The 13,390-nt window shown below is 58.4% G+C and overlaps 1 protein-coding gene across 1 annotated transcript; it reads left to right on the forward strand.

The window, feature by feature from the left end:
* Positions 1 to 10,115: 10,115 nt before the first annotated feature.
* TROAP (trophinin associated protein) lies at positions 10,116 to 12,497 on the forward strand (the record flags this gene model as incomplete). Its single annotated transcript, XM_084303658.1, has 9 exons — positions 10,116 to 10,572; positions 10,819 to 10,865; positions 10,954 to 11,217; positions 11,298 to 11,371; positions 11,468 to 11,545; positions 11,627 to 11,713; positions 11,823 to 11,927; positions 12,016 to 12,108; positions 12,342 to 12,497. The coding sequence occupies exons 1-9, from the start codon at positions 10,142 to 10,144 to the stop codon at positions 12,495 to 12,497; spliced, it is 1,335 nt and encodes a 444-aa protein (XP_084159784.1). The 5' UTR covers positions 10,116 to 10,141.
* Positions 12,498 to 13,390: the final 893 nt, after the last annotated feature.

Below are 13,390 nucleotides of genomic sequence, written 5' to 3' on the forward strand. Positions count from 1 at the left end.
AGGCCCCACTGCACAGTCCGGGCTGATGCCCAAGCGCAGGAGTTGCCTGCAGGAGCGCAGCCTGGGCCTGGACCGAGCGCTCCATGGACCCCTGTCCCCAGGGAGCCCCATGCTGGCCGGGGCAGGGGCAGGGGTTGACGTGGGCTCTCCCCCTTACCAGTTCTGCTTCCAGCACCTCCAGCATCACACTCCCTTGTGTCACGGCCTGCACTTCCGTCTGCTGCTGCTGCCTGCAGGTAACAGGGTTTTTGGTTGGGTGAGTGCAGAACTCCAGCACCACGGGGGCTCCCCAGCAGAATGTGCACACCCCCAGACTGGGATTGGGCTCCTCTGTCATGCCAGGTGCTGATCAGAACGGGCTCCCACACTCCATCCCTGGTTGCCCGTCTCCAGCCCTGGCGGTCCCATTGCTCCACTGGGTGCTGTGGAGAACCCCCTGGGTACAAGTGGCTTGGACTGGCATACACTTCGTTGGGTTAAAAACTGGCTGGGTAGCCGGGCCCAAAGAGTTGTGGTGAATGGAGTCAAATCCAGCTGCCTGGCAGAGAAGGACCTGGGAGTATTGGTGGATAGTCGGCTGAATATGAGCCAGCAGTGTGCTCAGGTGGTCAAGAAGGCCAACGGCATCCTGGCTTGTATAAGAAGCAGTGTGGACAGCAGGTCTAGGGAAGTGATCGTCCCCCTGTACTCAGCTCTGGTGAGGCCGCACCTCAAGTACTGTGTTCAGTTTTGGGCCCCTCACTACAGGAAGCACATGGAGGTGCTCGAGAGAGTCCAGAGAAGGGCAGCGAAGCTTGGGATGAGGGGGAATGGGCTAAAGTTGCACCAGGGGATGTTTAGGTTGGATATTAGGAAGAACTTCTTTACTGAGAGGGTTGTTGGACATTGGAATGGGCTGCCCAGGGAAGTGGTGGAGTCCCCATCCCTGGAGGTCTTTAAAAGACGTTTAGATGTTGAACTTAGTGATATGGTTTAGTGGAGGACTGGTTAGTGTTAGGTCAGAGGTTGGACTGGGTGATCTTGGAGGTCTCTTCCAACCTAGACAATTCTGTGATTCTGTGAAGTGTGGGGCAAGGGAGGGGAAGGGGCAGTCCCCACTCACCCGGCATGTTCTGTTTCTTTCTCCTCTATATCCTCCTGTAGACATCTTAATTCCTGACGCAGCACCTGGGAGACAGAACTGTTGACTCCCTGTCCCCACTCCAGCCCTCCCCCACATCACCCACCCTGTGCCAGCGGGCACCCCACGGTTCCCCTTGGCCCCTGCACGCTACCTTTCTCTGTTCCTCCTCCTCCTGTAGCTGCTCTTCCAGCTTGGCAATGTGCTGCAAAACAACAGGCACAGTATTCTGGACAGTCGTGCTGGGACCCAGGGACCCTCACTGCTCTCCAGCTTTGGGGCCATGCCATCTAGCTCCCCCACTGCCCCAAGGCACAGGGAGAGCTGTCGACTCACAGACAGGCACAGGGAAATGATGCCCCCCCCCCTTCCCTCTCCACCGCATTCTGGCACAAATGTCTGGCCCAGCTACACCGCTGCCTGAGGCCGCTGGGCTGCACAGAAGCAGCGCTGGCACCCCCCTCTCTGACCCTCGAAGGAAGGGCCAACTTCTGCCCTCTGCCTTGCACCCCACCTTCAGGCCGTCAGATGTCTCTTCTTTCACTTTCAGCTCAAGTTCCTGTGGGAGAGGAAAAGCAGAGGAGCAGCCATCAGGGCACTGGGGCACTGCTGAGAGATCTCTGCCTAGCTGGAGATCCTTGCCAGTGTCCCCTCCTGGCGACCATCCCTCCAGCTGCTGGAGCTCCAGACCCACAGGAAGGGCACTCATAGGATCACAGAACCATAGAAGGGCTTGGGTTGGAAGGGCCCTTAAAGATCATCAAATTCCAGGCCCCCTGCCATGAGTAGGGACACCTTCCACTAGACGAGGTTGCTCCAAGCCCCATCCAACGTGGCCTTAAACACTTCCAGGGATGGGGCATCCACAGCTTCTCTGAGCAGCCTGTTCCAGTGCCTCACCACCCTCTGAGTAAAGAATTTCTTCCTTGTATCTCATCTAAATCTACCCTCTTTTAGTTTAAAGCCATTACTCCTTGTCAAGTATCACCGTGCTCCCCAGCTTTCTCCAGCTTTAGGTATTGGAAGGTTATTAAAGGTCTCTGTGGAGCTTTCTCCTCTCCAGGCTGAAGAGTCCCAGTTCTCTCGGCCTGTCTTTGTAGCAGAGGTGCTCCAGCCCCTTGATCATCTTTGTGGTGCTCTGCCGGACTCGTTCTAATACTTCCATGTCCTTCTGCTTCTGGGGGCCCCAAAGCTGAACACAGTGCTCCAGATGGGGTCTCAGGAGAGCAGAGACTGCTCTGCTGCCATATGCCACAGGGGGTGCATGGACCCAGCACTGCCCCCCTTCCCTCTCCCCCCTTCTCTGTTAGGATGAGCCACATTGTTCCTTATATCTTGGTCTTTGCGACTGTCTTTTTTCCCTGCTCCAGCATGTGCTTCTGTGAGAGGGAAGGGGAAGAGGAGTAGCCATCAGGGCACTGAGGCACTCCAGTGAGCTCTCCACCTGGCAAGATATCCTTGCCATTCGCCTTGAATTTGTGATTAATAAGATCATCGCCACCAGCCACCTCTTCCTACCTCAAGCCTTCTGTGACTCTGTGAGTCTGAGGGTCTGTGAACTCACCTTCACAGGTGCCACCAACTCCTGCAGCTGGGCCACGCAACGTTTCTGCAAAGAGGAGCGGCAGAGAGGCACTTAGCCCCTGACACTGCCCTAGCTGTCACAGCTGAGGGACACAGACAAAGGAGGGGACACCAACCTCTCTGCTGAGCTCCATCAGGTGCTCCTGGAGCTCGCAGGGCCTGTCCAGCATTTCTTGGCTCCCTGGATTGCCATGAGAATCTCTGCCGCCTGCAGGAATGAGGGTCCATCAGATTCCCCGTGCACAGACAGACACCCGCCTCCCACGGGACACCATGGCCCTCTGCCCCCTGCCAGCTCCTCTGCCAGCCGGGTGCTCTCAGCCTGCAGCGCCAGCAGCTCCCTATCCTTCGAGTCCTGCATCTCCGTCAGCTCTTAATTGCTCCAACAGCTCTACATGTGCTCCAAGACCCCTTCATGACCCCCCCCAGTGCCTGCACTTGCACAGCGTGCACAGGGCTCCTCGACCCGTGGGCCTCCGTGAGGCCACCTCCAGTGTCAGCATCCCACCCTGTGACGTTACCAGTGCCCACAGCCCCTGGGACCCCTTTCCTTTGCCCCCCTGCCAGCCTCAGCTGCCCCACACAGCTCTCCCTCGTGGCCCCAAGACAGCTGGGGGGGCTCCTGCCCGCCCCTCACTGCTTGCAGCCTCACACACAGCCCTGTTCACCCCCTCGCCCGCCTGCGGGCTGTACGGGCTCCGGGGAGGTCACTCTGCCCTCACCCTCTTCTCCCAGTTTGGCGGCCTCACCCTGCGTGGCAGCCATGGTGTGGCTTGTCAGAAGCACCCCCAAAAGCCAGACACAGCAGATAACCTCAGCAAGCAGCCCTCCCTATACTCTCTGAGGCAGCCGTATCACAATGACACACCACAGTGACACCATGGTGACATGGCCACTGCTGCCCACTGGGACATGGCTGGCACTGCTCTGGGGCTTGTGCCAAAAGCTGGCACAGGATCCAGCCGTGGACAGCTGGGAAACACAGCACAAGGACAGGGAGCTGCCCTCCTTTGGGCCCATGCTGGTATTTTTAATCTCCTTCTCACACTGGGGAGCCAATATGGATTGGGAATGTCACTTCTTTTGACCGGCTAGCTCTGTTGTGCTGACTGAAAATTGTCGGCTGAATATGAGCCAGCAGTGTGCTCAGGTGGCCAAGAAGGCCAACGGCATCCTGGCTTGCATAAGAAACAGTGTGGCCAGCAGGGCTAGGGAGGTGATCATCCCCCTGTACTGTGTTCTGTTTTGGGCCACTCTCTTTCTTGATCCACCCCACCTCCTCCGTCACTTCCAGAGATCTTTTCTTTATCAGGCAGTGGGTCTCCTGCTGAAGGGCACTGCATTGCCCACAGTTCGTCCAGCTCCTGCCCGTGCTCCTTCTGCTGCACAGGGCTCCTGGGGCGTTGCGCTGGGCCCCGACGGGATGAGGAGTGACCAGACACCATGGGTCCCTGGCCAACACCACCCTGGCTCATCGTTGAAAGAATTGCAAATTGGTGAACAAAGAATTACAAATTGGTGAACAGTCACCAAACGCTGCTAGCAAAAGCTACCAGCAATCGCACGGCCTGGGCCTGAGAGGGACAGCAGGCTCTGAGCCCTTGGCAAACACCAGCACCGCACAGCAGCAGAGGCAATCTCTACTGCTGGCCCTGTGGGCGCGAGGAGGGCCTTATATACTGTGTCTGGCTGTGACGTCATAAAGGAGGGATGACGTCATATGCCCTTATATGGCATGTGCTAGCCCCAAATACGCCCCAACAGCCTCAGCACAAGGGGTGCAGAGGAGGGAGGTGAGGGCTTGGGAACCAGTGCAGACGGAGCCCCCGCGCAGGTGCACAATGAGAATCTGTCTGCGAGGCCTCAGGCATGGGCATAGCTGCTCTTTTACTGATCACATCCGTAGGGAGCTGATGACCTCCATCTTGCCAAGTTATTCCTAAATAAATGCATTTCCAGTGCACATCCTTTCACCTTACTGTGTTTAACGTGAAAAAAGCAGCCATCCAATTTTTTATTATTTTCTCCCCTTTCTCAAAAGCATCCTCTCCTGGGTTGCCCCACACGATGATGTCTTCAACAGACCTCAGTGTGACCACAGGTATGGGGGGCAGTGACCCACCCCTGGGTGCTAATGGAGGGCTGGGAAGGGCCCCTCCACAGCCCCGTTCTGTGCAGGGGAGCACGGCCAGGTACACACAAACAGGGACAGCTACTTGCAGGCAGAGGGAGAGATTCCCAGGGGACCATGACGCTGGGGGGGGATGCAGATGCTCAGGGAGGTGCTCCAGGGTGCTCTCACTTTTGCAGCCGCTTGATGCGGGCTTCTATGTCAGCAAGGTTGTCCTCTGCAATGGCCAGGTTTTCCTTCATCGTCTTCTGGACCTGCAGGGGGGTCAGTGGGGAAGGGAGTGAGCAGGGGGGACAGGATGGGGACCCCTCCCACCCCAGCACATGCTGCTGAGACTCGCCTCTGCCAGCAGCACGGTGTTGTCCTTGAGAACACCAGCTAAATCCTGCTGTGTGGTGTCCAGGTGCACAAGGACCTGCCCAAACTGTGTGGCTGGGAAGGAGGCGAAAACTCAGCACGGGAGGGCCCCCAGACCCCAGGACCTCCCTTGTCAGGCCACGCCACTGTCCCCAGCATCCCCCTTCCTTGCCCCTTACCTTGTTCTGGAGTGCATTCAACCCAGTAAAGCCAGCTGTTAATTATCTTGCTGCATTTAATTAATTAATTAGTTAATAACTAATTATCTTGCTGTATTTACTATGTGTGCAGCCTCACCTTGAGTGTTGTGTGCACTTCTGGGCTCCATGATATAAAAGGGATGTGAACGTCCTTGAAAGCATCCAGAGGAGGGCAACAAAGCTGGTGAAAGCTTTGTCCTGTGAGGAGAGGCTGAGGGCACCTGGGTTGTCGAGGCTGGAGAAGAGAAGGCCAAGAGGCCACCTCATTGCTTTCTACAACCTCCTGAGGAGGTTGTAGAAAGCAATGAGAGCTTAATTATGCTCTGTGAGCATAAATATGCTCTCACAGAGGTGCAAAACAACATCACTTACTGGCTCAGCTCTGGAAAACAATGGGGCCCTTCCCAAACATGGGGCATCTTCTAGATCTTTCTCACAGAAACCACCCCTATGGCCTCCTGCTACCAAAACCTTGCCACATAAACCCACTACACCTATCTCAAAAGCATCCTCTCCTGGGTTGCCCCACACGATGATGTCTTCAACGTACATCCACGGGTCCTGAGGGAACCGGTGGACTTGCTAAGCCACTGTCCCTCATACCTGAGAAGTTGTGGAAGTGCGTTTAAGGAGTTCCCACTGACTGCAGGAGGGAAAATCTAGCCCCAGTGTTTAAAAAGGGAAAGAGGAAGGCCCGGGAGCTACAAGCCTTCCTCCCTTCGTGGGGGTGCAGAGCCTTCATCACCCTCAAAATGGAGGTGGCCACAAAATGGAGCCCAGGCAGTTCCGCACCAACAGGCGAAAGAAATTCTTCACAGAGAGGGTGCCGGAGCGCTGGGACAGGCTGCCCAGGGAGGCTGTGGGGTCTCCTTCTCTGGAGATATTCAAGGCCCGTCTGGAGGCCTACCTGGGCAGCCTGCTGTAGGGAGCTGCTTTGGCAGGGGGGTTGGTCCCGATGAGCTCTCGAGGTCCCTTCCAACCCCTACAACTCTGTGATTCTGCAAAGTGTGGGGGGAGATGCGGGGGGAGCAGCTCAGGGTGGAGGACATGGGGCTGCATGTTGGGGGGCACATGTGAGTGACAGTGGGGGTATAATGGCCATAGGAGTGGAACTGGTGAGGGGAAATGAGGTCATATAGGAGTGGGGGCACACACGAGTGTCAATGGAGGAGTTGTCCTCCTCCCTGTTAAAGGGGAACAAAGCTCCCCCCACGGCCTTCCTCCCTTTGTGGGGCTGCAGAGCCTTCACCACCCGCTGGCCGTCATACCTGAGAAGCTGTTGCTAAGGGCCATAGGAAATAAGGAGGTGGTTGGTGACAGACAACATGGCTTCACTCGGGGCAGATCGTGCCTGACAAATCTGGTGGCCTTCTATGATGGGGTTACAGCTTTGGTGGGTGGGGAAAGAGCCATCCAATTTTTTATTATTTTCTCCCCTTTCTGTCGTGGTTCCGCTTGAGTGGGCAGCCGAGCTCCACCACAGCCGCTCTCTCACTCCCCCTCCTCAAAGAGGAATGGGGAGAAAATATGTGAAAAGGGCTCAAGGGTTGAGATAAGGACGAGAAAATCATGCAATAATTATTGTAACGGGCAAAACAGACTCAGCATAAGAAGATAGTAAGATTTATTGCTCATTACTAACAAGCTAGAGAAGTGAGAAACAAAGAAAAGAAACCAAAAGCACCTGCCCCCCCATCCACCCTCTTCCACCTCCTCCCCCCGAGCGGCGCAAGGGAACGGGAGAATGGGGGTTATGGTCAGTCTACAGCACTTCTTCTCTGCCGCTCCTTCTCGGTCACTCTCGTCCCCTGTGCTGTGGGGTCCCACCCACGGGATGCAGTCCTTGATGAACTGATCCGGCATGGGCTTCCCACAGGCAGCAGCTCTTCCAGAACTGCTCCAGATATGGGTCCGTACCACGGGGTCCATCCCTCAGGAGAAAACTGCTCCAACCTGGCTCCCCTACAGGCAGCAGCTCCTGCCAGGTCACCTGCTCCTGCGTGGGCTCCTCTCCACGGGCTACAGGTCCGGCCCGGAATCTGCTCTGGCAGGGGTCTTCCACAGGCGGCAGCCTCCATCGGTGCAGGGCCACCTGCTCCACCGTGGTCTCCTCCACAGGCTGCAGCGTGGAACCCTGCTCCACCGTGGTACTCCATGGACTGCAGGGGGACATCCTGCTTCACCATGGTCCTCACCACAGGCCGCAGAGGACTTCTGCTCCGGCGTCTGGAGCACCTCTCCCCCTCCCTCTACACTGACCTTGGCACCTGCAAGGCTGTTCTCTCACTCCCAGCTGCTGTGTGTCGCAGCGTTTTTTTCCCTGTCTTAAATATGCTCTCACAGAAGTGCAAACAACATCGCTTATTGGCTCAGATCTGGAAAACAATGGGGCCCTTCCCAAACATGGGGCAGCTTCTAGATCTTTCTCACAGAAACCACCCCTATGGCTCCCTGCTACCAAAACCTTGCCACGTAAACCCACTACACCCTTGCATTAAAACCTCCTCCGTAAAAAGGAGGTTTTTGTTGTTTCAGGTAGGCAGTGATGAAATAGGAAGGCCTTCTCTAAGGACTATGAAGAAGGACTTCAGAGCCTTGGGGAGACTGGCCAAGGGTTTGGGAGCGCAAGTCGTGTTCTCCTCTACCCCTCCAGTTAGAGGAAGAAATGAGGGACTGGACGTAATGAGCTATCAGATTAAGACTTGGCTTCGAGCCTGGTATCACTGGCAGGGGTTTGGGTTTTTTGACCTTGGCTCAATTTACATGAGACCAGGCCTGCTGAGAACAGACAGGAATAGCTTATTCCACCATCAGAAAAGGGTTTTAGGATGAGAGTTGGCTTTTTTCTGTTGGTATGAAGGGGGGTGGGGGTGGAACCGGGGTCACTAGAATGGAGCCTGAATGTAACATGCCAGTTCTTGTGGGTGAGGAATGTGCTAGCAAGACATTGCAGTCTTGTGTTGAGATGGGGAAGATGCTAAAACTTGTCTGAATTAATATTTAGCTACATATATGGTAAAATATCCTAATTATCGGGGATGTAAATTGAAACCTAAAAATATCCTAATTATTTGGGATGTAGATGAGAACCTTATGAGAAGCAGATGTAAAAAGATATCGCTCAAGGCCAATGGATGAGGGAAGGACGAACAACTTGGTGGCAGGAAACAAGGCAAAGATAAACAAAAAACTTCTAAATACTGTCCAACAGAAGGTCAAAGTCCAGAAAGGTAGAACATTTAACCTCCTCTTCTTCGTTGCCTTCATCCTGAAAGCCCCCTGCCCACGACCACCAGGCTACATTGCACAGGCACAACCAGAAGGAGTTAAGGGCGGGGAGTATGGAAATGAGTACTTGGAAGAGGTCTGCCTTTTTGGGGAAAATAATGAATATGTATTAGAGCTCATGTAGCATGTAACAGTATTCATGTATAATGTTGTGAGAAACGACCGGGCAGGTGTGCACCTTTTTGAGGGAAGCTATTCCCAGTGCGCCCAGTGCACCGCAATAAAGTATGCCTACTTTACAACACCATGGTTGTGGAGTCTTTTCTGCGTGTCAGTGTCTTGGTGAAGGAGGAGGATGGCATAACATTCTGCAGGAAGGACACAAGGGTTGGTTAACTATGGAAACACCGAAGTATGGTCAAGAGGGTATTAGGGCTTTTCCGTCCCAAAAGGTGGCATTTACAGCAATGCACGCAGTATGGGTAACAACCAGGAGGAGCTGGAGGCCACTGTGGTAGAGGAAACTTTGATGTAGTTGCCATCACAGAAACCTGGCGGGATGATTAACATGACTGGAGTGTGGCTGTTGATGGCTGCAAACTGTTCAGAAGGGCTTGCTGTGAAACTTTACACATATGTAACTCTTTATTGCACATAACCATGGCAAGTTGCCACGTTGTGAGAGCACAACTCACGACTTTGGTGAAACAACCCCCCGTGCTGCCCAGCACCGAATAAACGTCCAGAGAAGGGCAACGAAGCTGGTGAGGGGCCTGGAGAACAAGTCCTACGAGGAGCAGCTGAGGGAGCTGGGCTTGTTCAGCCTGGAGAAGAGGAGGCTCAGGGGCGACCTTATCGCTCTTTATAGGTACCTCAAGGGAGGCTGTAGCGAGGTGGGGGTTGGCCTGTTCTCCCACGTGCCTGGTGACAGGACGAGGGGGAATGGGCTAAAGTTGCACCAGGGGAGGTTTAGGTTGGATGTTAGGAAGAACTTCTTTGCTGAGAGGGTTGTTGGACATTGGAACAGGCTGCCCAGGGAAGTGGTGGAGTCACCATCCCTGGAGGTCTTCAAAAGACGTTTAGATGTAGAGCTTAGGGATATGGTTTAGTGGGGACTGCTAGCGTTAGGTCAGAGGTTGGACTCGATGATCTTGAGGTCTCTTCCAACCTAGAAATTCTGTAATTCTGTAATTCTGTGATTTTGCGATTCTGTGGGACCGGGACCGGGACCCCCGACCCCTCCCGCGCCCGCCGCTCTCCCCCGGTCCGCAGGGGGGCGCTGTGCCGCCGCCTCCTCTCTATGGTCGGCCACTCCCTGCCGGGACAGCTGATAGGGGGCGGTGCTTGAGCGGCGCTGACCAATCCCGACCGCGCCGCTTCCGTCGCGAAGCCTCCTATTGGCCCGCCCGGCCCCGCGCGGGGACCAATCCCCGCCGCCGTTAGTTTGTAAACCGGCGGCGCGCGGAGCGGGGCCCGCAGAGGGGGTCCCGGCAGGGCCGGGCGCAGGGCGCGGAGCCCCCCATGGCGTCTCGCGGCCTCGCCGGCGGCGGAGGGAGCCCGGCCGCGGAGCCCCGCGGGACTCCCCCGTTCCAGGCGGACCCGGCGGCGCTGGCCGCGATCCTCAGAGGACCGGGAGTGGTACCGGGAGCGCGGCCCAAGGCTGGGCCCGGTGGCGCCGGCAGGGCCTCTCTGGCCGGACGCGTCCCGCTGCGCCTCGGCTCCCTCCGCACCCAAGGGAGCGCCCCCGGTGCCGCCGCCCAGAGCCGCCGCCGCTCCGCGTCCCGCTCCCCGCAGGCCTCGCGGCCCCTCCAGCGCCTCCTCGACCGCGCCTCCGGTTTCTCCCTTCGGGTTCCCGGGGCCCCTCCGCTCCCCCGCGCCCTCCCTGCCGCCGCCCCGGGTCTCGGGCCCCGTGGTGAAGCCCCGAAGGAGGCGGCCGGGGCCCGGTCCCGCAGGTGAGGGGAGGGAGGGGGGAGCCCCCCGGGGTGGGGAGGAGGAGGAGGAGGAAGGGGAGAGGCCGGTGCCGGGACGCCCCTCCCGGGACCGGGTCCGGCTTTGGGGCTGTCCCGGGGGTGCTCGGTTCCTGCCACGATCGAGCCATGCACAGGACAATGCCCCCCAGCCACCCCCTCCCCCACTGTTTTGGTTTTTTTTGGGGGGGGTTCCTAACCCTACCCCTAAATCCCCTCCCGCCTCTGCAGCCTCAAAAAACACACAGACCAGCAGCCCCCTGCAGCGGCGAAGGCAGGTGGGTGCCCCCCACCCCACCCCCTGCAGGCCCCAGCTGTTTGGGTGCTGCCCCCGCACCCCATAACTGTGCCTCTCCCTCCCCACAGAGACCCCCCCGGCTGTGCTGGCCCCTGTCCTGCCCAGCGAGCAGCTGAGTGAGGTGGGGGGAGCCACTGGGGGCAAACCCTGCCTGGCCCGCAGAGTGCCCGCCCGTGTCCCCTTGGCCAGGGGCACCACAGGAGCTGCTCGGGGGGCACAGGGGCCCACACAAACCATGGGGGGGGCCCAGGCTGCACCGCCAGCTTCCCTCCTTACCCAGGAGAGCACATCCCTATTTCCAGACCTCCTCTCGCATGAAAGCAGCACCCCAGGTATGCCCCCTGTTCCCCCCCCCCGCCCCCATGCTGCTTGGGGGGGCTGTGCCGAGGCTCAGGACCCCCCCTGCCTGCAGATGCTGAGCCCCTCAGAGCATCTGGACCATCCAACGTCGGCTTGGCTCGCCGTGTGCCCCTCACCAAGGCCATGGTTTGTATTGGGGGGGGGGAGGGGGTTGTTAAGGGGCAGGCACCGGTGCTGAGCCCCACGCCCCAAAATCCCCCCCCCCACCGTCTCGCCCTGCAGCGCCTCGAGGTGTCCAAAGAGCGCTTCTTCCACACGCCGCGCCTCACCCCCCGCAGCTGCGTGTCGGGCACCCACCAGGTGGGCGACAAGCCAGGGGGGTGGGGGTCTAAGCCTGCCCCCCTCCCTCCCTCCCCTGCTGATGGCAGCGTCACCCCGCAGCGCCCCCTGAAGTGGAGACTGGCCCTGACTCCCCAGCGTGGCCCCAGCACCGATGCTGCTGACAGCAAGGAGGAGGCCCCACCCTGGGTGAGTGCTGAGCCCTTTGGGGTCCCCCTCTTTTGAGGCTGGGACTTGTGGCAGTGCCCCCCCCCACCCCCCCAACGTCTGCCTTGATTTTTGGCATCCTCCCCTGCAGGAGAACATCGTGGTGCAGCTCTTCAGGGAGGACGAAGGCCAGCAGGACCCCGAGGGGCCAGTGCAGGCTCTGCCCAGCGCCTCGCCAGGCTCCAGCACGGCTCAGGTGGGGAAGTCCCGGGGGGGGGTGGTCCCTGTGGAGGTGTGGGGAGGTGTGGAGGATGGAGCTTAACTGGGGGGGATCCTCCTCCCAGGACAAGGCTGTGGTGCAGCTCCTCGGGGGGGACAAGGGCCAGCAGGACCCCAAGGTGATAGCGAATGCGGTGCTGGCTCTGCCCAAGGCTCAGGTGGGATGGCTTTTTGGGGGGAGGGAGGTGAGGGAGACCTGGGGTCAGAGGGGGAGCGGGGCAGGGGGACATTCCCTGGGGAGGTGGAGGGAACCCCGGGGTTGAGGCTGGAGGGGACTGCGTGGGGCAGGGAGGTGGGGGGCACCCTGGGATCGTCCCCTCATTTCGGGGGGTGCCCCCCCATGCCGGGGGTGTCCCACACAGAGCTGTTCACTCAGGCTTTCCCCCCGCAGCGTGTGCTCCTGCTGCTGCAGCTGCTGTGGCAGGACTTGCAGGACCTTCCCGGCGTGACAGAAGTGCTCAGGAACCTTTGGGGCTGCGTGGCCCAGCACGGCCTGGTCCCCCTGTCCCCCCACCAGGGCCCCTGCAAGCACCCGGGGCAGCTGTGACCACGTCCACCCCCCTGGGGCTGGGGGCTGCCCCCATGGGCACTGCCGCGCTGCTAATAAACTCTTCTGTGCTGCACGTTGCTGTGGGGTCTCTGTGGGTGCTGGGAGTCCCTGCTCTCCAGGACAGCCCCCGTGGGGGCCCTTGGGTGCTGCCCCCCTGGCAGGCAGGGCTGTGTTGTCCCCCCCTGTGGTGGTCACGCAGTGCCTGTGCTGGGGAGGGGGTCCTGGGGAGCGGCCAGGGCTGTGGTGTGTGGGGGACATCTTGGGGCATCCTCCTGCCACCCTGCAGCCTCACCAGAGCTGATACAGGGGGACGATCACCTCCCTAGCCCTGCTGGTCACACTGTTCCTGATACAAGCCAGGATGCCGTTGGCCTTCTTGGCCACCTGAGCACACTGCTGGCTCATATTCAGCCGACTATCCACCATCACTCCCAGGTCCTTCTCTGCCTGGCAGCTCTCCAACCATTCCTCTCCCAGTCTGTAGCTCTGCTTGGGGTTATTGCGCCCCAGGTGCAGGACCCGGCACTTGGCTTTGTTGAACTTCATGCAGTTGACCTCAGCCCATCGGTGCAGCCTATCCAGATCCTCCTGCAGAGCCTTCCTACCCTCGAGCAGATCGACACACGCACCTAGCTTGGTGTCATCTGCAAACTTACTGAGGGTGCACTCGATGCCCTCATCCAGATCATCGATAAAGATATTAAAGAGGACCGGCCCCAGGACTGAGTCCTGGTGGACTCCTCTATTGACTGGCTTCCAGCTGGATTTGACTCCATTTACCACAACTTTGATTCCATTCACCAAACTCTTTGGGCCCGGCTACCCAGCCAGTTTTTAACCCAACGAAGCGTGCGCCAGTCCAAGCCAAGAGCAGCCAGTTTCTTGAGGAG

This window comes from Netta rufina (genome assembly GCF_964035555.1).
Source record: "Netta rufina genome assembly, chromosome: 30".
Classification (NCBI taxonomy): Eukaryota; Metazoa; Chordata; class Aves; order Anseriformes; family Anatidae; genus Netta; species Netta rufina.